Source organism: Branchiostoma lanceolatum, chromosome 1 (genome assembly GCF_035083965.1).
Source record: "Branchiostoma lanceolatum isolate klBraLanc5 chromosome 1, klBraLanc5.hap2, whole genome shotgun sequence".
NCBI classification, from domain to species: Eukaryota; Metazoa; Chordata; class Leptocardii; order Amphioxiformes; family Branchiostomatidae; genus Branchiostoma; species Branchiostoma lanceolatum.
The window spans coordinates 39,156,787-39,183,973 of record NC_089722.1 but is presented as its reverse complement, the minus strand read 5'-3'; the positions used below and the strand labels follow the sequence as shown (position 1 = coordinate 39,183,973).

At 40.6% G+C, this 27,187-nt stretch overlaps 1 protein-coding gene across 3 annotated transcripts; it reads left to right on the top strand.

Moving 5' to 3' along the window:
• Positions 1 to 30: 30 nt before the first annotated feature.
• LOC136422484 (iron-sulfur clusters transporter ABCB7, mitochondrial-like) lies at positions 31 to 27,084 on the top strand. 3 transcript variants are annotated; one of them, XM_066410265.1, is made up of 15 exons: positions 31 to 204; positions 2,929 to 3,009; positions 4,056 to 4,112; positions 5,538 to 5,744; positions 6,274 to 6,400; positions 7,731 to 7,917; positions 8,450 to 8,531; positions 10,905 to 11,081; positions 12,297 to 12,471; positions 18,747 to 18,904; positions 20,459 to 20,622; positions 21,142 to 21,271; positions 22,375 to 22,546; positions 23,318 to 23,421; positions 24,712 to 27,084. In XM_066410265.1, the coding sequence occupies exons 1-15, from the start codon at positions 49 to 51 to the stop codon at positions 25,003 to 25,005; spliced, it is 2,271 nt and encodes a 756-aa protein (XP_066266362.1). In that variant the 5' UTR covers positions 31 to 48; the 3' UTR covers positions 25,006 to 27,084. The 3 variants fall into 3 exon arrangements, with proteins under 3 accessions (XP_066266362.1, XP_066266355.1, XP_066266370.1); XM_066410258.1 differs by having other exon boundaries at positions 4,056 to 4,118; XM_066410273.1 differs by lacking the exon at positions 4,056 to 4,112.
• The last annotated feature ends 103 nt before the right edge of the window (positions 27,085 to 27,187 follow it).

The following is a 27,187-nucleotide window of genomic DNA, read 5'->3' as shown; positions in this document are numbered from 1 at the left end:
ATATATTCAGGTCAATGACCTTGCGTACCCTCACATTTTACATCCAAGATGGCGGCGATTCTTGTGTCCTCCAAGTTCGTCTGTTGTTTCGGGCCGAAATTTAAGATCAGCGACATCGCACAGAGAAGTCAACGCTTCGGTTCACTAGCAGGATGGAGAGGCCCCTTTCTAGGACGCAAAACTGCCCAGGTTTTCAGAGCACAGGTCGGTGATTTAATGGGGAGGTTTGAAAGAGGGGGAGGGGCGGGATAATTTTGGAAAGCCGGGTCTGTCTGTCGTCTGCACACCGATGCCAAATTCCCATGTCTGCTGATCCATATGACCTGTAGAGCTTCCCTGGTTTGTGAGGTATAGGGCAGTGATCTGTGTGTCAATTTCAGCGCACAGAGTTATGCTTGTATGCATCCACGATCTTGCCTAGAGCCCCCTCCCCATACCTTAGTACATGTAGTGCTAAACTTCTGAGTGGGCTCCATATTGTCCAGCGTCTAATATCTCAACATATTCACTTAAAGCCCATGTGATGATTGTGGTCCGCTCTCTTCTGATGAAGTCATTAATACTTCAGCCATGTTATATGACATCCTCTGGGAACCTCTATACTGATGCGAGTGTGCAAAAAAAAAAGTTTGGCAAAGAAAAAGTTGCCTTTACATTTGTAAACTACGCACAAAAAGTTCGGAAACTTAACTTTGGTTGATCATATCTCCGTTGTATTTTTACCGATTTTAATGCATTGTATATCATCATAAAGCTTATGTAATTCCCTTTTCTATGATACCAAACTTATTGTGATTGAAAACCCACGGAACAAGTACCAGGACTAATAACGTGAGTGGGTCACAGAGAAAAAGTGCCCAAAATTCCCTGTTGGTGTCATACGCGCGCTGTGACATCCTATCGGTATGGGTGCGGATGATGATTCAATATATTGTTTCCCCGGGTTCTAAGGTTATCCCTAGAACACAGACCATCCAAGGTTATTTCTAGCACACAGAAAATCCAAGGTTATTTTTAGCACATCGATCCAATTGTTTACACCACAGCATTTGGTGGTGTCAGCGTCATGGTATGGGGAGGCATTACCTCCAGGGGAAAGACAAGACTTGTCATTGTACCAGGAACCCTCAATGCAGAAAGATATCGTGACACAGTGCTTGATGCGGTGGCCATCCCTTTCCTCCATAACATGGGGCCGACTGCCTTGCTGCAAGATGATAACGCCCGCCCACACCGGGGAGGGATAATCGCAGACCATCTCCAGCATACAGGTGTAGAGAGGATGGAGTGGCCCTCTAAGAGCCCGGACCTGGACCCCATCGAACATCTATGGGATCAGCTTGGGCGAGCTGTCCGTGCAAGAGTGACCGAGAGAACAACGCTAGCTGACCTATGACGACTGCTGGTGGAGGAATGGGACGCTGTACCACAGCATCGCATTGCGCGACTGGTGACGAGTATGAGAAGGAGGTGCCGTGCTGTAGTGAGCGCGTGGCTGGGCCACCCGTTACTAAGACTCCTTGCTAACCCGTTACTAAGACACAGATTGTTGGTTTTGATAAAGAATAAACTTAGCTTTCATGAATATGTCTCGTTTATTCTTGTTGATTTTTCACAATACCCTCGTACAGAAGTCAATATCAACAGAAGAATATGTACGGAATAGCATGTTTGACTATAGTATGGTAATCTGGGCACTTTATTTCTTCGACCCACTCACTTTAGCAGGCCTAATGCTCGTTTCATGAACTCGCAATCACAATACGTTTGGCATCATGGGAAAGGAAATCGAAAAAGCTTTTAAATGATATGTAATACATTGAAATCGGTAAAAAAATAACGGAAATATGATCGACCAAAGTTAAGTTTCCGAACTTTTTGTGCGTAGTTTATTATGAAATCTAGACTCTAGACTAAACACATGGTATACTGAATAATAGATCTTCATTTTTGTTCTTTCACATCTGCTTCTTTGACATTTGATTTTGATTTTTGGAATTAAACTTTGGCATTCTGCGACATTAGTATCCTTTTTCTGTATATTTTTGGCAATTCACAGCATATATTTGCTCCGGTATGCCTAAACACCTCACCCGACCTCATCCGACCTCACCCGACCTCATCCGAGTCTAAAATGCAGCGTATACGGGGTAGGGACATTATTTGACGTTCTAGATACGTTGAATATGCAATAATGAATGCAAAACAAGCAGCAAACACTTTAAGTATTTACCAGTTTTTATAAGTTACTCTGCTCGTTTCCAAGATAGAAGATTTCTGGCCGCCATATTGGATCATGCCACTGGTGGGGTCTGCATGGGGAAGTTCTTCATACCTTTTTTATTTATTTTTGTCCGACAGGAAGAATAGACGGTGGGTACTAATTACATTTTCATCACAAACCACTCATAGCAACTGTACACAATAACTGTACACAGTATCTGTACACAATAACTGTACACAAAGTGTTTTTCAGCCTTGAATACACGCACGTAGTGTGTATTCATTGCGCCGGCCGTCTTGACCTCCTGTTACCTATAAAAACGGGAAAATACTTCAAGTTTGCTGCTTGTTTTGCATTTATAATTGCATATTTAACGTATCCAGAACGTCAAATAATGTCCCTGCCCCGTATGCACTGCATTTTAGACTCAGATGAGGTCGAGTGCGGTCGGATGAGGTCGGGTGAGGTGTTTAGGCATACCCTATTTGCTCATGTTGCAGCTGCCTTGTACCATTTACAGTAGTATGGTTTTCTTTGCAAACAGACGAAAATTGATACGAATGCGGACGTCATCCATATAGGCGAATAAACATGTCCTTATGCCAAGTTATGTTGCATCTACTCTTATGATATGTATGTACGTTGTTAAGCCCTTCACACTTTCTTCTGACAAAAGTTGTTTTCATCACCTGTTTCGTATACAGCATCAGCACCATGGCAAGCCATCTGCTTGGCGATTTTTCCCTACATGGAAGTCTACAGCACACCTGCCCAGGGCACAGCAGGTGAGTAGAAATGTTAGATATGAAAATTGGCTGAGGAAACATCCTGTCAATAAGACTTTACCCACTATTGACAGGATGTTAATAAGACAGGATGTTCCTGTCAATAAGAATTCCCCACACAAATTTCCCAATAATTTTTCTCTAAGGACAGAATGTTCCAAATAAGACTATTGACAGGATATTCCTCTTAAAAAGAATTTTTTCTCAATGTTCCTGTCAATAAGACTTTTTCTTCCACCATTGACAGGATTAGATTTATTAGGTGTCAATCAGGGCATACCTTAAAGGCTTTGATAATCTTCGTAAATAACAACTCATGTTCCTGTCATTAGTGCCAAGTGTCAACTCTAACCCCTACTTACTGAGGATGATCCTGTTAAAGGTAGTAGTACTAGTAGTATCCATTGCAAAATAAAACTACAAAAAGGAGAAAAAGTAGAAAAAGAAAGAAAATAACCCATTATATATGACTCCTCTTGGGCCTGAGCCAAAGCAAATTAAAGCATAACCTTTTGAATACAAACTGGTTATGTCAATGAGATGATTATGACCATTTGACGTACTTGTCACTAGAGCTGTACCTAAACAAATTTTAGGTACAGGTACAGGTACACGAGTTTAGGTACAGGCCTAGGTCCGGACCTGAACCTGTACCTAAACTGCTTGTTCAGAAAGTGGTAGATTTTCAATAAGGATAAAAGCATGTTTGAACTGGTAACAACATAATATTTGATTGTGCTAGGTATTATTTTTATGAAAACACTGATGAAAATTTGACTCCAGCCTTGCAAATGTGTTTTATGTGCTGGAGTATAGTATAGATCATATTAGATGTGGCTTTAGTGCACTGCTTTAGTGTAATTTCATAGTAATTTTATCTGTCAAAGTGGCGATCCCCTGAGTCAGGCTTGAACTGATTAGTACACGCGGTACACCAGGGTTCAGGTATTTTGGACCTATACCTAATTGATTGTACCCGGTACTGTGTACCGATACACAGCTCTACTTGTCACTAAGTTTGTTTCCTTTTCTGTTCCATTCTTAAGGCTGCAAACGGAGTAGGCATGGCGGGAAAGCGAATGACAACACAGGCGACATCAAAGGTGCAGGTGAAACACGGTGTACCCTCCTCGGTGCCAGTCTTTTCTGTCCTCCTAATTATAAAGATCTCCTGTCTTGCAGGGTTGTCTACCATGCAGCCATGGCAAAGCACAGACTGTTTTATGTACAGCACATGACATACACACCAAAGTTGTGTTTTATGTCTTTTTTTTTTAAGTAGACACTGAACTTTTCCAGGGGTGCCAAAGCATTTGCACGAATTTTATGAGATTCGTATGAATTTTATGAAAATGCACGAATAACAATGCAAAAATGCACAAATCTTATGAAAAACGCACGAACCACTATGTGTGTGAATATGCACAAATTTTATTGGAAACATATGAATCTTATGAAAAATGCACGAATCACTATGTGAATACGCACAAATGTTATGGAAACACATAGTTTTTATGCAAACCGGCGTTGGGGGGCGGCATGTTTATTAGTGTTTCTTCCCACGATATTTTGATTCTAAAGCATTGAACCGGCATACCGTCCCGAGGACGTATTAAATTGCCTGACCATTCTTTTGCTTCATTTCGGCGCGTCACATCGTCTTCTCCGCATCTCGACGATGCCATGTTGAAAATCCCGCTTTGTCACATGATCCAAGCAGCAGTTGGCCGGTTTGGATAAAAAGAATTGTGTCACATAAGATTCGTGCGAATTAGCATAGCATAGAATTTCATAAGATTTGTGCAAATGCTTTGGCACCACTGTTTTCTTTTCCTGATTTACACTAGACTTGAATGGTGATGGGATGTCTGTAAACACTATGTCAGAAGATCGGTGTGTTATCTGTACAACACTGTAGGAAGAGCTATTTTCTTGTAAACAAAAAAAGGTTTTGAAATATAGATAACTGAACCATAGATAATTTGACAATTTAAGTCTTAAGGGATGACATTTTCTTCAAATCAGGGCTGTCTCCAGCTTTGAATTTTAAATTGCATTTTAAGCTCACAAAAATACATTTTCATCAATTTCATGTCATGAAGTTAAAATTTTTTGGATGGACAGGGTGACTTTTTTTTCCACCCCAAGAAGCAAATTTCTGCCCTGGGACAGAAGGACGGGTCCTGGGGACAGCCCTACTTCAAATGTCGTGGGGTCGCGTGGCGTAACTGCAGGATTTTCGACTCGGAACACAGGGGTCCCGGGTTCGAATCCCCTGACGCCACCGATCTTGTGTACTTGGGAAAAAGGCACTTTACAGGACTTTCCCCACTCCACCCAGGTGTAAAAAACGGGTTCATTATGTGTGTGGGTCACGACATCAGCAATAGCTGCCTGTGTCCCACGTGTATTGCGTTGTTACAATTTCCAATAAAATCCAACTCCAAAATGTTGCAACATGGTAGCATTTCTCTCTCAACATAGATTTTTCTTAACAATGTGTGATTTTATATCCATTCTTACTGCAGAAACCGAACAAGCTGCCCAAAAGAGATTGTTCAGTTCACGGGAGTGGGGGGGACTCTTCTATACCCATCGGTGTAAAGGGTGTTCCCGAGGACAGGGTCGCCGGTATGCAGATAGTCAGGAACATGATGCGATATGTCTGGCCAAAGGGAAAGACGGACATTAAGACGAGGGTAGTGGTGGCACTGGGGCTTCTTGTAGGAGCCAAGGTAGGAACCTGAAAATTTGTATCGTATTTCCTTCTGACAGTATGCTGTAAATGCATTTAAGTTTGCATGGTTTCTATTTCGCGCTAAGGGAAAAATGGAGTGTTCTTGGTGGTTTTAAGTTCACGGCAGTATTATAGTCACATGTGGTTCGTCCGTCAATCTGTCACATAGTCACATACTGCTACAGTATTGGACAAAATGTTTGCGGTGGTTTTAAGTTCGCGGTGAAACGGTCGCCGTGAAAACCCCGAACATAAATCCACCGCGAACATTTCTGCATTTACTGTACTTGTAGTGGCCAAGGTAGGACCTGAATATTGTATAATATTTCCTTCCTTGTACTCATGGAAGCCAAGAAAATTGTTATAATTTCTCATTTCGTATACTTGTATGAGTGAGCCAAGGAATTGATATTATTCCTCACTAAACAGGAGAAAGGAAAATATGTTGTTTTTTGTGTCTCTTTGTATGTATGGCAGCTCCTCCTTGCATCCATATTAAGTATTGCACCACATTGTTCTGTTCACAGCTGCTGATGGTCCAAGTTCCCTTCATCTTTAAGTATGCTGTAGACTACCTCAACCAGCCTGCACTGTTCAACCTGGATAACCCTGCCAACACCATCATCACATTCGCAACAGCACTTGTCATTGGATGTAAGTTAAAGGTGCCCTAAATGATTTCAGGGGATAAAAATAAAATACAATGTATTCTGGGCAAAACAGTTCTGTTTGGTGAAGTTGAAATTGACATTTACTTCCCCATATTAGCACATTTTCATCATTATTTCATACTTTGCCCATTTAAAAATAGCACAGAAGTAAGCCACAAAAGGAGTATTTTATTTATTGGGTCCCCCCAAAAATCAGCCCAGAATCCAGCCGTAACCGTTTTCTGCCGACAATTTTCGGTAACTTCCGGCCGCGTGACGTCACAATGCCCGAGCACATTGAGCCATGACCACGTGATTATTTCTTCGGAAGCGCTCGGGACTTATCGGTCAGAATCATGCATGTTCGGAAGATTAGAAATGATGGCTGGCCTCCAAGTGCTCTTATTTTCAATGAGTTCCCACAACACATTGCATTTTTGCTCCATGATGGTCGATATGCGATTTGATAGTGTTATCTAAACTTACTATGGATAGAAATCAGAAAAAAAATTGATTTTGAATACGTGGCTTTTAGTGCCCTAATATTGCTTAGGGCACCTTTAAACCTCTGCACGTAAAAAAAAAGAACCCAACAAGCTTATCGAGAAGAGTATTGGGTAAAATTAGAGTCGTGGTGCCACCACATTGCACTATCAGCTATCAAAAAACATTACACTTCGTCTCAAGAATTGTGCTTCAAGTTTGACCTCTGCTATCTTTTAATACAAAAGATTTATTGTGTATGATTGTAACATGATCATCAATATGGCTGCCACATGTTAGTAGCTACTAGTACATGTGCTGAGGTGGGCCATCATTGTTTTCCATTGTTTATGTATTCATTAGCCTGTACCAAATCTATATTTAGTGTTGTTTTCAACGTTATTTTGCAGACATATCGCTTTATTGAATTTTGTTGCCTTTTTTTGTACGCCAGCTGTACGTTTCACTGTTTATGTTCAGCTCTTTGTTTCTTTTCACATGACGTTATTGATCCTTCATTGTTAATTTGATTTTATTATTCTTACGGATGTGTATTTAAGAGAAGAGGGCCATCATAAGCAATATTGCTTTGGCCCTATCCTCTGAAAATACATGTAATTATTAATATGATAGCCTGGAAAGTGAAAGAAATCATTTTCCATCACAAAAGTTAATTGGACTCACCCAAATTCTCGACTATCCAATCCCAGTCAAAAGCGGTGGATTGCGCAGTCCTTGACAAAGACTGAGTTGGACAGTTGAAAGTTTGGGTGAGTCCAATTTTGTGGTGGAAATTGAGAATCAACATTGCTTCAAAAAGATTTTTTTGATGACATGAATACAACACACAGATGGACTGGCCAGGGCTGGAGCAGCTGGATTCAACGAGCTGAGAAACGCGATTTTTGCAAAGGTGGCGCAGAGTTCCATCCGCCGCGTCGCCAGGAACGTCTTCCTGCACCTCCACAAGCTGGACCTCAGCTTCCACCTCTCCAGGCAGACGGGTGCACTTTCCAAGGCAATTGACAGGGGGACTCGGTGAGCTGCTTACTTAGGACAATGACATATATGTATTGCTGCTTGAATGTGTATCAATCTGTTATTCTACAGAAAAAAGTCCTTCCTTCTACTCTTTGGTGCCATTACATGCAGAGCAATTGTTTCTGCCTCTTTACAAGTGGTCTACAGGAAAAACAATGCCTTGAATGTTTTCCGTAGAAATAATTTACGACAATGGTTGTGAACTACTTACAGTACAAAATATTAAATGTATATCCTTAAATCTACTTGTCATAGTTTTATCTGGTTGGTAATTTGATGGTTAAAAGATTCTTTATACACAACCATGAGATGTTGTCAGTATTGCACTGATGAGGAAGGCATTGTACAGACTGCCAAAATGGTGCTAGGTAAATATCTAGTTGTGTGTTAAGAGCTTTGTTAACTAGTGCTATGTATATTCATCATTCAAGTTATGAATGTATTGAAAATACTTTAAAAAATGTAAAACTAGATAACATTGTTTTTGCTTTGCTTGAGACTGATTGTGTGTTGTTTTTGTTCCTTTCAGAGGAATCAACTTTGTGCTGTCTGCTCTAGTGTTCAATGTAGTGCCAACCATTTTAGAAGTTTCACTTGTCACAGGCATTTTGGTAAGTAAGAGTTGTGTCATAAGGTGTTGTTAGCACTATGCATGTCCCCGTGGCGCAAGTGGTAAACGCAACCCCACTGCTTCGCCATCTGGATCAAATTCTGGGGCCCGAGTTTGATCCTAGGGTCGACTCCAGCTTTTGGTTAGGGTTGTTGAATTTAACGCCTCTGGGTTAGAACCCCTAGCAAGCCCCAATGTTGTGCTCTTGGAAAAGCACTTTACACCTATTTTCTCACACAAATCAGGCGAAAATGAGCACCTATCTTCAGTGAGGCTTGGATGAGATGTAAAGCCATAGGTCCCATGTTTGAGGAGAGCCACACCTCGACCATGTTTAAGAACCCACCACATTTATCAAAAAGAATAGGGGTCCATCCCTGTGTCTGTGGATCAAGCCTTACAGTCTGGTCTTACACAGCTTATAGTTACTGTACAAAACTGGTGTGTTATGCCTAAAAGCAGTTTACCATTCAGAACAAACAAAGCAATAGCTGTAAACAAGATCTCAAAGTTCCATCATTACCAGTCTAGTATTGCCACTACATTTTTTGCGTTTCGGCGCATGCGCGCCGGAACGCATTGTCCTGGCTTTTACCTTCAAGCAAGGACCAGGGAAGCAGGGAAGCTTGGTTCAACACTGTGTCACACACAATAAGACCTTATATGGCAATACGTTCTCAAATCCTTGTATAGCCGTTGCCTTATATGGCAAGAGAGCACGAAAAGGCAGGCACGCTAGATTTGCATGTGACACAGGACGGCGACCGCATGTAACTGCTACAACTGTTCGGAAATATCATTGCATTGTGGTTTCGGACTTTGATATCCTGAAAAATGACCATATTACATCTATTCCACAAGATTGCAGAAGAAAAAAAATGATTTCGTCAAGAAAACGAGCAAAAATCGGCATAAATGATACCATATAGTGAGGTTATAGCATTACGTCCAAAGTATGTAAATACGTACCGCAGCTTGGCCGATCTGGCAACGCGAAGCACTTCGGACCCAGAAGATCCGGGTTCGTGTCCGTGCATGAATTTTTTTTTTCTTTTTAGATATTGAATATCAAAAATATATATTGATATTATATTAATCTATCAATATCATATTTATGAATATCATTTTTTTCATTAATAAATAAAGAAATATTTTATATTTGTTATTTTTAAATATTCATTTAATATATACAAGGCCTTTGTCTTATGAACAGGACTTCATAGATTCCAAACCCGGCATTCGAATTTTTCTGTTCATTGTAATGGAAAATACCGTGCAGCGGCTCCTATGCGCGGTAAGATGATTCTTGCAAAACACTTGCCACTAAACTTCTATCCCCGATGTAAACAGAGGCTCTTGATGTTGTTTGCAAAACAGCGATTCTTTGTTACAGTAGCAAATGCTCCATTGTTCAGTATCGACTTCATTCAGACAACACGGACGTGGAAAGTGGCGCCCCTCGGCACAAAACTATGGGAATTTTCATGAATTTTAGCAAAATTACCCAGGAAAATAAGGAAGAAATGTTGTAAATGCGGAAACCAGAATAATACGGATGAGGTAGCTGTTGATTTGTTTGACATTTGGTAGTCATTTTAGATAGAACCTTAGCTGTTATGAACTTCTATTTCACTTAATTACCATAGTGCTGATGATTCAATGGTGCTTTTTCAAATTTTATGTTTTATTGCGTGCCATGTACATAATTACATTGATAGCTTTTATAATGAGCCTATTATACATTTTACAAATAAGCACAAGTTGTAGGCCAAGACCAGCTTTTTCAAAAGCACTTAAGTTAAGTGACGTAACTTCAAAATTGCTTTCCCCAATCTGCCTTTCTCTATTAAAACAGTACTCATTTCCCAAAATGACAATTTTTCTTATAGACTGAACAGCCCTTGAGTGACTTCCTCTGGCAGATTTTACTTCAAGTAAAGGGAAAAGACAATTCACACTTATAAACGTAGCCGAAACGCCAGCTTTTTTTAAAAGCTCTTGTTTTCTTTCATGAACTCGCTCAGTGCAAGGCCGTAGGGGGCCACTCATCTAAGCACTGAACTACTTGTAATTGTTACTGTAGCAGCATCTCTTCACCCTAGGTCAGAAACATCAATGCTCGAGACAAGCATGACTTCACTGACCCAGTAGGAGAAGCAGGGGTTACGAATCTGTACCTGTGATGCTCACCTTCAATGTTGACTGCTTCAATTGCAACATTGGGGCATATTAGGTTTACATGTAGTTTGACATACCCCCGTATCAGGTTTTAGTAGAATACCTTTGTCATAATTCTTAAAAGTTGACAAACATTTTCACCTTTAAATTAGCTAATGAATATGATTGTATGTAATGTGATTTCCCGTGTTCTCAGTGGTACAAGTGCGGTGTCCAGTTTGCTGCGGTGACGCTAGGATGTATCGGTGGCTACGCTGCTTTTACCCTGGGCATCACGGCCTGGAGGACGAAATTCCGCGTACAGATGAATCGAGCAGACAACCAAGCGGGCAACATGGCCATCGACTCTCTCATCAACTACGAAACTGTTAAGGTAACTTGAGTCAGCTTCAAGTCAGTGTATCATTGTTGCCTCTTTGAAAATGGAGGTATTGTTTTTGGTTTGTGTGTTTGTTTGTTTGTCTTGGTGTGTGTCCTTTTTTTGGTCAACCGCTGACAAGAGACATAGAATTTTGAATCTGACATCTTAGTGATGAAATTCAAAACAGACTTCCTGAATTTCATACTCTGTTTACAGTTGATGTAAGAAAGTGTAGTACATACATTGTATTTAGTTGTTACGTTTCTTCATATACTTGTGCTTGTACAATGTATATCTTCTGTATGATTTACTAATGACAGGGCTCGAAATTCGTTTTTGGAAATAGGTGCACTGGTGCACCCAACCCAAAAAATTAGGTGCACAGAAAACATTTTGGGTGCACCACATAGAATAAAGTTGAATGTCAGCAAAACATAATTACAAAGTTTAACGCTCTTAAGAACTTCAATCTGTAATTCTACAGCTAACCTTAAGATTTAAAACATGTGATACATCAAATAAAGTACAACAAAAGTTTATATTGCTATCTCTGATACTTACATTTCAAGACTATTCTGTATACTAAGTGTACAATAGAGCCTTTATCCTATAGCTTACAAAAATATCTAGGTGCACCGGTGCAACCACAGTCAAAAATTAGGTGCACAGCTCTAATTTTGGGTGCGCACAGGTGCACATGCACCCACTATTTCGAGCCCTGAATGATGATGTTGTCCTGATGCATTTCAGTTTTACAGCGTTAAACTGTATTATTTTACAGGTTTGCATAGCAAAACCTTTGTTGGATCCGTTGGCATGTGTGGTGGCCGCCATCTTGATTTTGTGACGTCGCAGGGTAGCCATACCATTTCATTGGGAGGGGTGTTTTTTGGGGTTGCTAGCGTTCTATTTCTAACAAATGGGCACACAACTATCACACATTCAACTCAAAGAAATAGAAAAATTCAATACCAATTCATATTCATAAAAAGACCCTGTGATCGCTAAACTAACATAACAAACCTGAAGTGTAAGTAGCACATTCGACTCAAATACTTAGCTCTTGGCTAGTTGTTGAATCCTTTTGAAATCTAAAAGAAAAACAAGCAAAAGAGAAGAGAGTCCCTACTTTTCGACCTTTATTTTGTCACAAATGTAATAAAAAACATGTCCGCCACATTAATTTATATAGGCATAATCCATGTAAACAAATTTGTTTCTTTTCAGTACTTCAACAACGAGACGTTTGAGGCTGACCGTTACGACAAACTGCTGGCTCAGTATGAGGTGGCGTCTCTGAAGACCAGCACGAGTTTGGCCCTTCTCAACTTCGGACAGAACGCCATCTTCAGCACTGCGTTGGCTGGGATCATGGTACTGGCCAGCCAGGGCATCATGGCAGGTAGGGAGCCTTTCTTGTGTTGTGTATTGTTATCGCCATGTAAAATGGAGATAAAGTTTTGGGTGTGTCTGTGTGTTTGTGTTTCCGGACTACTGTAGTCAGTATAACTCAAGAACCTCTTGATGGATTATTACACATATGATATTTGGTATGTGGGCAGGTGTTGTGAAGCTGAAATTCAAGGTCGATTTTGGATCCCCTGGTATGTGACCTTGGTACTGCAGTAGAACTTCCGTTTTTGTATCTTTTGACCTGGACGTGCTACGGTCTTGATTTTTTGGTGGCAGGTAGCTTGTGTTGTGTAAGAACATGGTGTAGGTTTGGGCCCCCTAGCAGCTTGCTCTGGAACTGCAGTGACGTTATTGTGAAAATCTTCTAAGGAGAATAGTTGTTCTGAACAAAGGAACGACAGATTTCCATGATATTTAGTACTATGCAGGTAGCTTAGACAGAGATGTACATAATGAAGTGCAAATTATGTTAATTTGGGACTTAATTTTTACTTTTAGGGATGTCCATGTAGTTCAACTGGTAGAATAGTGTCATCTGGTTGGTGCCAGTCACTGAATAAAAACTCTAACTTTGTAAGGACCTTATTGATTGACCACATTTATGTACATGTACAATATGCATAATTATGCATATCTTGTGACTTTTCAACATACATGTAATCTTATAGTTATACTGCTATAACTATACGGTAAATGTAAACTGCGAACACAAGCACAAAAGAAACAATGGGTCTTCAGGGCTCGAAATATTTTTTAATATTTGGAAAATTAACTGTCTTGTAATTTTATGGTCGGTATGTACAATGTCATGTAACTGCTTTTGCTGTACATAATAATTATGTACAATGTACATACTCAGCCTGACATAGCACTTTTTATAGCATTATTAGAAGACTAAACATACAGATTTACTTAATATGTATCCTTTATTGTTTAGTAGTCAGAGACTAATTTCTTCTCTAGCAACAGTCACTTTGTCACTATTTTGCGCGGCGCAACTGTGCAACCGAATATGTGCTTACAAGATCCACCGGTATTTTCAACTTGCAAAATTGTAATAGTTCATATTATTTTTACTTGCAAATCTCTGAGCCCTGCTCTTGCACTGACTAGCATGATATATGATATATACTGTTACAGTATATATCATATATCATGCTAGTCAGTGACAGTAGTACAAGTATTTAGGGCATGAAAGTCCAAGACACAGATCCAAGTGCTATAAGAAGTCAGTGCTTCAAGCTTTTTATTTCATGATTAGAATAATCCAAACATCTTTTATATTGCCTTATATAGTAGAGTGGATTCATTCCTCAAGCTAACCGACATCTTTCACACCACAGTCGTCCCTCAGTAAGACATCTGAAGCCGCATAGTTCCTGTGTAGGACTTTTATTCAGTCTAGTACCACGACCGGTTTCGCGTGACAGCTTCTTCAAGTGTACAGACTAAATGACACAAGTACATGAGGTTCTCACTTTTATAGCTTTCCAGTGCGTATTGCACTCAGGTTGGTAACATGGTGACCTGGTGCTTGATACCCTAGAGGTCGTTGTGCTCTGACCTTAGTTAACCTACAACATGACGTCATCTATTGTTCTAGAACAATTAAACATGTCAGGCATCTTTTATATTGCCTGACACATCAGACAGATAATCGTGCACAATATATTTGACATTTTCTTGTGAAAGATTTTGAATTCAATTCCTCAAAATTCTGACATGACGTAATTACATGTAGTTCTCTTACTTGTACAGAGCAGCTGTGTTATTAAATTCTGACATGACGTAATTACATGTAGTTCTCTTACTTGTACAGAGTAGCTGTGTTATTAAATTCTGACATGACGTAATTACATGTAGTTCTCTTACTTGTACAGAGCAGCTGTGTTATTAAATTCTGACATGACGTAATTACATGTAGTTCTCTTACTTGTACAGAGCAGCTGTGTTATTAAATTCTGACATGACGTAATTACATGTAGTTCTCTTACTTGTACAGAGCAGCTGTGTAGTACTACACTAAAAATCTTACAATTCCATGTGAAAAAAATGAAATATTTACAGCAGAAACAGTTCTCATGAACGTGGCTACAGTTTAGATAATATAATGCAAACAAAATCATTTTCACAATTATTATATACATCAATCATATAATGAGTATTTCACAAAGCTGTGAGATTCTTGTTACGTCATATACCTGTACGGCGCATTTTACAGCATTACTACAACCAGCAGTTCTAGATTCAATTCAGAACTGAAACATTTTCAAAACTCTTTGTCCATTTAGAAGACCTATAATGATTTATGTATCATACTAAGCAAACATACCATTGTTCTCCATGAAGGTCATGCGTCAAAGCTGTACAAAACACACCTGCAGATCAGTCCACTATAGCACACAGCAATACCCCTGTCATCCTGGCCATGGGAGGGCCACAAACTGTTTCATCCCAAGTGATGAACACTGAAAATATTCCCATGGTATAAATGCGCCGACTGAACACTAAAAGAGAACAGCAACACAGGAGAACAAAGGACAAAATTTGTCCTCTGTTCTCTCTGTTGCTCTGTGTTCGGTTATATATAGCCAAGTTCTACCATGACAAAATTTTCAGTACTCATCACTCGGGGTGAAACAGTTTGTGGCTCTCCCATGACAGGGGCATTGCTGTGTTCTGCAGTGGGCTGATCTGCTGGTGTGTTTTGTACAGCTCCTCCCATGGCCAGGTTGACAGAGGTATTGCTGTGTGCTATGGTGGGTTGATCTGCTGGTGTGTTTTGTACAGCTCCTCCCATGGCCAGGTTGACAGGGGTATTGCTGTGTGCTATGGTGGGTTGATCTGCCGGTGTGTTTTGTACAGCTCCTCCCATGGCCAGGTTGACAGGGGTATTGCTGTGTGCTATGGTGGGTTGATCTGCCGGTGTGTTTTGTACAGCTCCTCCCATGGCCAGGTTGACAGGGGTATTGCTGTGTGCTATGGTGTGCTGATCTGCCGGTGTGTTTTGTACAGCTCCTCCCATGACCAGGTTGACAGGGGTATTGCTGTGTGCTATGGTGGGCTGATCTGCCGGTGTGTTTTGTACAGCTCCTCCCTGCAGGTTTGCGGTATTTGGCGGCACACGTTGTCCATCCTGTGGATTGTCCCGGTTGCCGCGTATCATGGTGACAAGTGCAGTTACATGTAGTATCCGATAGATAGCTGTCATGTTTTGCCAGATTCCCTTCCTCAAGTCTGAGGTGCGGATGATACTTACAATCGGGTTGATTGCTGAGTTCAAAGTCATTAACACGACCATCCCACGTGGTCCAGTAGGAAGTGGGCAGTTCTTTATATTGCGACATAATGGGATGAGGATTAGAGGTAGAAGCCAGAAGATAAATGCAATCACCACATGGATCAGTACTGTCTTTATCTTGTTCAGACTTTTCTGGCATTTTCTTTCTGCCTCATTTTGTGCCAGATTGTGAGTCCTGTTTTGTGTGGGATTGTTGCCTTGAAGTGGCTGGGCCCCTGCTGGTTGCCTAAACCTGTTCTTTTGGCGTTGTTTCAGAGCAATAAATGCACTTATAGTTGTAAACAATGACGTGCAAGCCAGGAGTAGGGTTATTGCGCTACCGAGAACGAAGTAGGCAGTGGGGTAGAAGGAAGAACAGTTTGGTGTGGGCATATTCAGACAGTTCCAGCCCATACTGGGTGTAAGACCAAACAAGGACAGCACCAGCCATGTAGAGACAATAGCTACACCTGCATTACGTTTAGCAGTGTCAGTATGGTTGTGGAAGTATGTGGGATACCTTACAGCAACATAGGAGTTAATTGACTGAAGCGCTAGAGCTGACGAAGACAGAACCTGACTACTAAACACTACAGTTGCAATGTTCATTCTGGTCACTCCCATCAGACTGGTCACTCCCAACTGGTTTACTGTAGAAAAGCACAGAAGAGCAGTACCTGCAAGGATGTCCGCCGAGGTAAGGTTTGCCATGTAGAAGAAGAAAGGGTTGTGGAGTTCTCGGTTTCCGATGATTCCCCAGAGCACAGCAGCATTGGTGATGATGATGAAAACAGCTGCCAGCCAAAAGATGACAGTGATCGCAGCGCCAGACTTTATTAAGTACATGGAGCAGGCTTCCTCAGCATGGTTGTAGGGCAAGGCTGTGTTCTGCAAGTACCACAGGACACAGAGGAGCCACCCAGGAAACTCGTGAACTGACGTCTTGTTAAACTCCACCGGAAGGACAGAGCTGTTGTTGAACATGGTGGAGCTGATTCTGGTCAGAGGCAGCTTGAGGGACGGACTTCAGCGGGATGTGAGATGACTGATGAGCAGTGGACTGTCAGACAGGTGGTGATCAGAAGAAGGCAGGAGGCAGAGTGTAGCTGCACCTAATCAAGAAGGCTGTCAGTTCTGTGAGAGAAGGACAAAGCTGTTGTTGACCATGGTGGAGCTGATTCTGGTCAGAGGCAGCCTGAGGGACGGACTTCAGCGGGATGTGAGATGACTGATGAGCAGTGGACCGTCAGACAGGGGGTGATCAGAAGAAGGCAGGAGGCAGAGTGTAGCCGCACCTAATCAAGAAGGCTGTCAGTTCTGCAAGGGAAGGACAGAGCTGTTGTTGAATATGGTGGAGCTGATTCTGGTCAAACACAGCCTGAGGGACGGACTTCAGCCGGATGTGAGATGGCTGATGAGCAGTGGATGTCTGTGGTGCCGTTAGCGACCAGAAGGCAGGAGGCAGACGCAGCTTGTCGAGAAGGCTGTCAGTTCTGTGTGGGCCTGGAGTGCGTCAGAGCTGAAGTTGCGTCATGACTCGTGAGCCTCATTGCAGGTTGGATGTTGCCTTTTTTGGTCATCCTTTCAGTCCATGCCATCTTGAAGGGGCAGAAAGGTGTGTGGGCTTTCCGTCACAGGAAATCAATTAACAGATCACACTGATGATATAGATAAATGGGCAGATTCATGATCAATGACATGAAGAAAACTGCTGTCAGCTAACAGATGACAGTGGTGACCCAGTTCCAAACTCTTCAAAGTACATGAAGCAGGCTTCTTCAGCCTGGTTGTAGAAAGGTGTGGGGACTTTCCATCAGGCTTTACGAAAAAGGTACAGGAAAGTATTAACAGACATCCTAATGACGTAAATGTATATTGGGTAGATATTTTCAGTGATCATGGTGAGAACTGCTGTCAGCAGATAGATGAGTGTGATCCCAGTTCCAAACTCTTCAAAGTACATGAAGTAGGCTTCTTTAACCTGGTTGTAGAAAGGTGTATGGACTTTAATTCCATCAGGCTTTTCACAAAAGCACAGGAAAGCAATTAACAGTCACCCTAATGACATAGATGTGTGGGCAGATTTTTTAATGACTTTGCTACCAGCTCCAAACTCTTCAAAGTACATGGAGTAGGACTGGTGTTTTCAAGACGGTTGTAGGACACAGTCTTTACTACCCAAGTTTTCATGTTGAAGTTGTTTAAAGCAAGGGAATTGTCCTTGTCGAAGAGGACTATTGTGTAGGCCCTGAACCAAACACTGTTCTACATGTACTTATGATTTCCACAAAGTTGAGGAAATAAATAAATAGCTAACAATCAGTAGTCAATTCTAATAAGGTTACTACATAACCTTTAGATTTCAAGAATGAATGGTTGTTTTGTTTGTAGATTTATTAGGACTTTGATTATGTATTACTAATCTGTATTTTGAAGGCCAATTTAAACTTCTCATGAATAAAGAGAGGTTCAGACAAACAAACAAACAAACAAACAAACAAACAAACAAACCATGACAGTAGGGGACCTGGTGATGGTAAATAGCTCTCCCTCCCGCTCAACTTTCTGGGCTCTCTGGGACATTAAAGTAGTCTTGTGTCTTAAGTAATGAAGAATGTGAAGGAAACACAAAGATTGAATTGTTTATTTTCCCTCACCAGGCACCATGACAGTAGGGGACCTTCTGATGGTAAATGGCTTCTTGTTCCAACTGTATCACTCCCGCTTATTAAGCTTAATAACTTCCTGGGCTCTCAGGAACCATAAATTAGTTGTAATGAAGAATGTGAATGAAACACAAAGACTAAATTGTCTATTTTCCCTCACCAGGCACCATGACAGTAGGGGACCTGGTGATGGTAAATGGCCTCTTGTTCCAACTCTCTCTACCGCTCAACTTCCTGGGCTCTCAGGAACCATAAATTAGTTGTAATGAAGATTGTGAATGAAACACAAAGACTAAATTGTCTATTTTCCCTCACCAGGCACCATGACAGTAGGGGACCTGGTGATGGTAAATGGCCTCTTGTTCCAACTCTCCCTCCCGCTAAACTTCCTGGGCTCGGTGTACCGGGAGGTTCGGCAGTCTCTCATTGACATGCAGACCATGTTCAGTCTACTCAGCCTGGATACCAACATCAAGGTTAGCAGTGGGTTAGATTATTAATTCATTCATGTTTATTGCATGTTCATACCCTTCCGGGCTAAATGCATTATAAGTAATACAATTGCGCATTGTAATAACAGAAAAAAAATGAAGAAAACTATTCTTTGCTCTTTTTTTTTCTTTTTTTTCTTTTTTATTAATACCATCTTTTTATTTGCAAATTCATGCCCGTAGGCTAATTGCAAGGGTACAAACAGTAGTAAGGTAACAATTACTATGGTAACGAGTGTCTATTCTATGTATCTAGGTAATGTTTCTACATACAACATTACTGGAGGGTTTGACTTCTTTGTAGGCAGTGGCTGATGGAAAGTCCCACGTTTTTAATGATTAGTGGGTTTTGGGATTTTAGTAGGAACATAGTTTCTTGGAGGTCTTCTAGATGGTGAAAGCTTGGGAATATTGTTTTGGTTGTTTCAAAAAGCTTGTTTCTTTCATTCCCATAATGAGGGCAGTTACAAATGAAATGTATTTCATCTTCCACAGCATCTGTTGTACAATATTTGCACAGTCTCTCCTGAACTGACAGGTCTTTATAACGGCCTCTTTCTATCTCTAGTGGGTGACTTATGATTATTTAGTCATTCACAATAGCCATGAAGCTATGTTGATTTGATTATATGGGCGACATCCACTGTATCCCCCCCCCCCCAATTCGGTCGCTCCACTTCCTTGCAATGCCGCCATATCACTTTTAAAAGAAAATGCCCTGTTGTACAGTCTTATCATTATCTCCACTGTTTTTGATCAACTTCCGAACATGTCAAAAGAAGTTCACAAAAAAGTACCTGACCCAATCTTACATCTACAACTTACTGTAAATGGATTTGAGTTTGCAGGGTTTTAATTTTACCGTAGAAAGAAAATGGAGTGCTCGCAATCATGGCAAAGAGGTCACCTTAAACGTTAAACTAATGCTGTCAAAACCTGACCCAGTCTTACATCTATAAATTACTGTGAATGAATTTGAGTTTGCAGGGTTTTCATTTTACGGTAGAAAGAAAATGAAGTGCTCGCAATCGTGGCAAAGGGCTCATCTCGAGCGTTAAACCAATGCTGTCAAAACCTGACCCAGTCTTATATTCTATAACTTACTGTGAATGGATTTGAGTTTGCAGGGTTTTAATTCTACAGAAGAAAGAAAATTGTGCTCGCAATCGTGGCAAAGAGGTCACCTCCAACATTAAACCAATGAGGTCAAAACCTGACCCAGTCTTACATCTATAAATTACTGTAAATGGATTTGAGTTAAACTTTGCAGGGTTTTGATTTTACCGTAGAAAGGAAATGAAGTGCTTGCAATTGTGGCAAATAAAGAGGTCAACTCGAACGTTAAACCAATGCTGTCAAAACCTGACCCAGTCTTACATCTTTAACTTACTGTGAATGGATTTGAGTTTGCAGGGTTTTCATTTTACCGTAGAAAGAAAATGAAGTGCTCGCAATCGTGGCAAAAAGGTCAGTGACTGTCCTCAAATGTTAAACTACTGTGAAAATTTCAACATTCCTTTCCTTTTCCTGCATGTCTAGTCTAAGATCCAGGCCCCAGCACTACAGCTGTCCCCTACAGAAGCCACCATCAGGTTTGAGGACGTGTTCTTTGAGTACCAGAAGGGACAGGAGATCCTGAAGGGCCTGAGTTTTGAGGTTCCTACCGGGAAGAAGATCGCCATCGTTGGAGGCAGTGGATCAGGGTGAGTCTGCTAAATGGTGTATACTGTAAATGCAGACATGTTCGCGGTGGTTTTATGTTTGTGGTTTTCTCGGCGACCGCTTCACCGTGAACTTGAAACCACTGCGAACATTTTTGTCCAATACTGTAGCAGAATGTGACAATAGCACGTCAGCAAACTTAAAACCACCACAAACACTCCATTTTCGCCATAGCGAATAAAAACCACACAAACTTGAATGCATCTACAGTACATAGTGATTATGGAAAAAAGTTAAACTGTTCTCAACTGAAGAAATTGGATTCGCCAGAATTTTCGACAAATTTTTGATATGTCGTTTACGAAATAATTTCAAATGTATGACTAATTCTTTTTATCGACTTGTGCTATAATTGTAAGCGAGCCTCGCAATTCAGCCTTGCCAGGAGTATGATGTTGTTGGGATATGAATGAACCAGTCTACTACAGTTCTAAACAGTAACTACTACTTCTACTTCACTGGGATCTTTTTTCCAATCACCTCTTATCTGTCTACTTCAGGAAGTCCACGATCGTGAGACTACTGTACAGGTTCTACGACCCCATGGGAGGTCGGATCACGGTGGGGGGTCAGGACATCAGGGACATCACAGTGGACAGTCTGAGGAGACACATCGGGGTGGTACCACAGGTAGGGTGTCAAGTGATTGATTGATTGATTGATTGATTGTGTGACCCAATGGGAGGTCAGATGTACAGTGGGGGTCAGGACATCAGGGACATCACAGTGGACAGTCTGAGGAGACACATCGGGGTGGTACCACAGGTAGGGTGTCAAGTGATTGATTGATTGATTGATTGATTGTGTGACCCAATGGGAGGTCAGATGTACAGTGGGGGTCAGGACATCAGGGATATCACAGTGGACAGTCTGAGGAGACACATTGGAGTGGTGCCACAGGTAGGGTGTCAAGTGATTGATTGATTGATTGATTGTGTGACCCAATGGGAGGTCAGATGTACAGTGGGGGTCAGGACATCAGGGACATCACAGTGGACAGTCTGAGGAGACACATCGGGGTGGTACCACAGGTAGGGTGTCAAGTGATTGATTGATTGATTGATTGATTGATTGATTGTGTGACCCAATGGGAGGTCAGATGTACAGTGGGGGTCAGGACATCAGGGATATCACAGTGGACAGTCTGAGGAGACACATCGGAGTGGTGCCACAGGTAGGGTGTCAAGTGATTGATTGATTGATTGATTGACAGATTGATTGACTGTGTGACCAATGGGAACTCTGATCACAGTGTTAGGATATTAGGGACATCACAGTGGACAGTCTGAGGAGACACAGGTAGGGTGTAAAGGTATTGATCGATTGAATGATTGATTGATTGATTGATTGTATGACCCAGTGGAGGGTTGGATCACAATCAAAAAGGGGAAAAATTTTGAATCCCAGCTGTTGTCGCTTTCCCGACTGCATGTTTTTTACTGACTGAATGCTAAATGTACCCATGAGGAAGCACTATTTAATGTACAGGGAAACTTCCCGCAAATACATTGAACTTGTATATACTTAACATAGCATCTGTTATTCTAAAAGTCAATGAAAGAATAGCTTTTTTATGAGGTAAATTGGATTAAAATGATTCGATTTTCACATTTTTGTAACTTCGCTCCACTTCGGTATATTCAATGTATGTATACAGTACGGAAATATCCTTTTTGTTGAGTGTCATAGAAATGTTTTAGGACGCTGTCACTCAACCACAAGTCTTTCCTCAGGACTGTGTGCTGTTCCACAACACCATCTTCTACAACCTACAGTATGGGAACATCCAGGCGTCCGCCGATGATGTGTTTACTGCTGCTCAGATGGCAGAGCTGCACAGTAGCATTGTAAGGATGCCCCAGGGGTACGACACACAGGTGGGGGAGAGGGGCCTCAAGCTGTCAGGTATGGTACTGTAACTGCAGAAATGTGCGCGGTGGTTTTATGTTCGCGACCTTCGTGGTGACCGTTTCACCGCGAACATAAAACCACCGCGGATATTTTTGTCCGATACTGTAGCAGTATGTGACTATAGTGCTGCTGCGAACTTAAAACCACCGCGAACACTCCATTTTCTCCTTAGCGCAAAACCACGGGAACTTAAATGCATTTACCGTATATTGTAACGAGGGCCAGTGGTGGATTACAATAGGATTCCACAGTGCGTAGTCGTTATATCTAAAGGGACCGGCCGTTGAGAACATCGAACAGCCGATCCCGTTCTCTCGTTTTGAATAAAGTGAGTTGTTTGCTAGACTTCATCACGATCAGTGTGTCCGACTTTTCACAATATAAGCTCGGACAGACCCCATACAGTCAGATTAGGGTTATTTAGTGCTGTGACACAATATTGTCTACATTAAAAATCATGAAAAGTTAGTGTTTTGATAATGATCTAAAAAATGCTTACAGATGAATTGTCATTAACAGTGGCTTTATGTTATTTCAGATGTACATGTAGTATCCTAAAAACTAGTTGTGTAATAAAGCTGTCTATCATGTTTCCTAATGTCATGTTTTTTTCTGAATGATATTTATGATGAAATTAGGATGTTAACCTGCGGTCCACTGTTTATTGTGCTTTTTAAAGAGGAATTTCCTGGGGACCATATCTGTTCTTGTCACAACCAGTGAAAGACATGTTTATGTAACGCAATCTTGTTTCTACCCAATCAGGAGGAGAGAAGCAGCGTGTGGCGATCGCCAGGACGATACTGAAGGATCCACCAATCATCGTTTATGACGAGGCCACGTCCTCGCTAGACTCCATCACTGAACAGGTGTGTTTTAACCTTCTTAATGCTGCCTTAGCCCATAACCAATGTCAGGCTTGGTGACAAAAAACTTCAATGGAAGGGGAAAGGTTAAATAACTGTTATTTCAGCACCAGGGACAGGAACCTTTTTGTTGTGGTAAGAAGGTTTTCTTGTTAACACACATTCCTCTCTATCCTGCATTCGGTCCATGTCTTGTCTAGCATACTGTGTTGACTTCGTGTTTGTATATGTTTCACAACAGGACGTTGTCTGAAAGACAGATTGATGATCATACATTCTTCAAGATAGGTCATTAAGAGCTTTGGTCTCAGGGGTACTGGTCAGCCAGACACAGCCTTGCCAACTTGAACATTCATGCAGTCATACACACAGTCCTACACAGTGGGCATGTAGCAGAAATCTAAGGATCCATCTAATTACATGTGGCTTTGTTTGTACATTCAAGTGATTTTTATTTCTCTTGTACAAATGTATCATTTATGACCTCCTAAGTTTGTATTCTGTTGGTATCTGGAAGACTCCCTTGGAAATCTGCCCTATTCATGATCAGCTGAAGAGACCACCCAGCATATGTTTCGAAGAACATGATGGATGGTATTCTCAAGCACATCAATTTTCGTCTGTTTTTACACACTATATTTTTTGACCACACTGTATACATTGTTTACCATGAAATGAAAAATAAAAATATATTGGAAAATGGAGTACCATTGGAAAATGGTGCTAATGTTGTAGAATGCCAAAATCAATTTTAAAGGCTAAAAAGATGTGAAGAAGTGAAAATGAAGAATCTATAATTCACTAAACTCTGTTAGTTATGATTATTTGTTCAACCTTCCTGACCACAAAGATATCATAATGAAGACAACTTTTTTCTTCATGCCAAAATATTTTTTATTCGTACGCTTGCATCAGTTTTGGGGTTCCCAGAGGATGTCATCTGTATAATCAAATTAGCATGGCCTTAAATTTTTTTTTTTAATTTTAAAATGAGCTATCTACCACTCAAATATCAGTTCCACAGCATGTCCAGAACACGAGATATCAAAACATAAAGTTCCGCTGCAGTACGGTAACAAGCCGCTGGAGGGCCCAAAATCTAACCATTTTCAGGTCTTATCAAGGCCTACCAACATACCAAGTATCAATACAATCCATCCAAGCATTCTTGAGTTATGCTGGTCAGTTACACACATACACACAAACGCTACCCTATGCATAACGTTCTCGGCAAAGGTAAAAATGGAGCTGAAAATTCCTGCATTACAATACGTTTTGTCTGCCACCATACAGGCCATCATGACTGCCCTGCAAAGCGTGACAAAGGGCCGAACGTCCATCTTCATCGCACATCGACTGTCCACGGTCGTCGACGCCGACGAGATCCTCGTGCTGAAGGACGGGAGGGTGGTGGAACAGGGTCCCCACCAGGAACTGTTGAACACGGAGGGCGGGTTGTACGCTGAACTGTGGATCAGTCAGCACCAGAGAGCGCTGGAGGATCAAAACAACAACAACAACGCACAGAAAGGTGCGGAGGAATCTAATGGAAACGGACAAGTGAACAGAGTTGAACAGAAAGTTTGAGGAAAGGCACAGAGCAAAATGTTATACAACTTGAGTTGATCGATCATATCTCTGCTATATTACTTTATCAATTGCATTGTATAACATATCATTGGAAGGCTTTTTTTCCCCTTTAAGGTTTTACCCGATTTAGTATGATCATACATTCAATGGTTGTGCATCAGGACTACTTATGTTGATGGTTGTGGAAGACTGCTGAAATCTGTTGGCAGAATTTGTCCACTTATGTTTTGAGATGCACTCACATTGCCAACTCTGGTGTTCAAGCTTTGAATGTAGGGTCATGAGAAATAAAGTATGATACATTGCCCTTCATTGCTACATAATACTATAAGTGATAACAGAGATATGATTAATTAGATTCAAAAGATACATTGCCCTTCATTGCTACATTATACTATAAGTGATAACAGAGATATGATTAATTAAATTCAAAAGTTTCCGAGTGGTGAATAGGAAGTTGGAGAAAGAAACTGAATGTGTGAAAGTCAAGCAACACTGGTCACTTAGAAATTGGAAAATTGTTTTCCTTTTATGTTTCAAGGCACATATTTAAATCTTTTACAGGATGTAAACTTATAATTTGCATGTCATGTAAAAGAGCATGTTTCGTAACGTAAAATATATTGTGGTACATGTTTATTTGTTTTTATTTGTCTTTTACTATAATAAAGGATGATTTGAGATTCAGAGAATTCCCAGAGTTTCCCAAGTTCAAAGTGTCCAGTGTTGACTTAACTGGTAGTGGCAGTTGAATGTCTCAATCTGGATGGGGGATACAACCTCCTTTGTAAAGATGTTTTGAAAAATGCGTGGTGGTGCTTGGTTTGTACTGTAGAACAAATATAGCCTGGGTACCATCCTCTGTATTTACGGCTGTCTCCCTAACTAATTACTTTATAATTAAGCAAGCAACCAATCAGTGGAAGCCTACGGTAACTACAGAAAATGGCCTTGACAAATAGGTTAATTCCTTGGCATGGAGAATGAAATTTAAGATTCATACTAAAATAATGTCTTCCCATCTTTTTTTTTTGCTGATTGCAACCATTCTCTTGGAAGAGAGTTACACTTATTTATACATTCTAGTTTTTATGTCCCAAACTTTTTACAAATTTTGAGATTGGTTCAGTAATGGCCTATATGCTCTCATTTATATGTAATACCGATTTAAAGAAATTATATTTTCAGTCTCTACTGTGATTTGATAGCTAACTTTATAAATCAGTCATAGAAAGGAAAATGTGAATGTATCAACATTCTTTAATAGCAGACTAGAGACTACATTTGTATATCTCCAATAGTATATCTTTGCAAAATATTTCCACCAGTATGTAACAAAGTATTGGGTACAGGTATACCTAAAGCAGCATGGTTTTCTATGGTAAAACAAAAGAGTCACATTCATATCAAACAAGGCAATAGCCATAATTTGGTTGGGGCCATTCATTCATTTATCAAATTCACATTTGTCATCAAGCCAGTCTTTTATCACTACTGCATAAGACTTGATGTCATGTGTTTGTGCGGCCTTGTTCTGAATATGTCATTCATTGTTTAATTTCAATGGCCATCACAACAGTTACTGTGCATCGCATGTATCTAATAATGCATAGCATGTATCTAATAATGCTATGTACACTGCATTCAAACTCACAGGAAGTACTTCTGTAAAATGTAAAAATTACTTTACACCATCATATCTTGTACTGCAGTCAGTCCTCTTTGGCTTATCTGAGGGTTCAAGGACACGATATTTAATGTTTCACCTATGATATTTTGTTCAAAAGCCTTATATTTTTTTCTGAATAGTAAATTTACCTATCTAGCATAATGTATGTGTAGAGGAGAGCTTTCTAACTTGTAATAAATCATGTGTGCAGCAACATACTTAATGTACGGAGAAACACTTGAATTGTTAGAGTTTTTAAAAGTAAACAGTCATGAGTTTTGATATCAATATTCCTTGATGAATATGTACATATTTGTCATGTACATAAAAATGTAAAGTTACAAACTGAAACATTGTGTTTAACATTATTGTGTTTCCAATTCCAATAAACGTAAAAAACGGAATAAGTCTGTTCTCTGATGAATATTCAACTCAATTAAAACAATTCAACATGCAACAAATGGTAAATCCCAGGATCACAGTAAGTTTCACAATGAAGCGTGTTTGGTA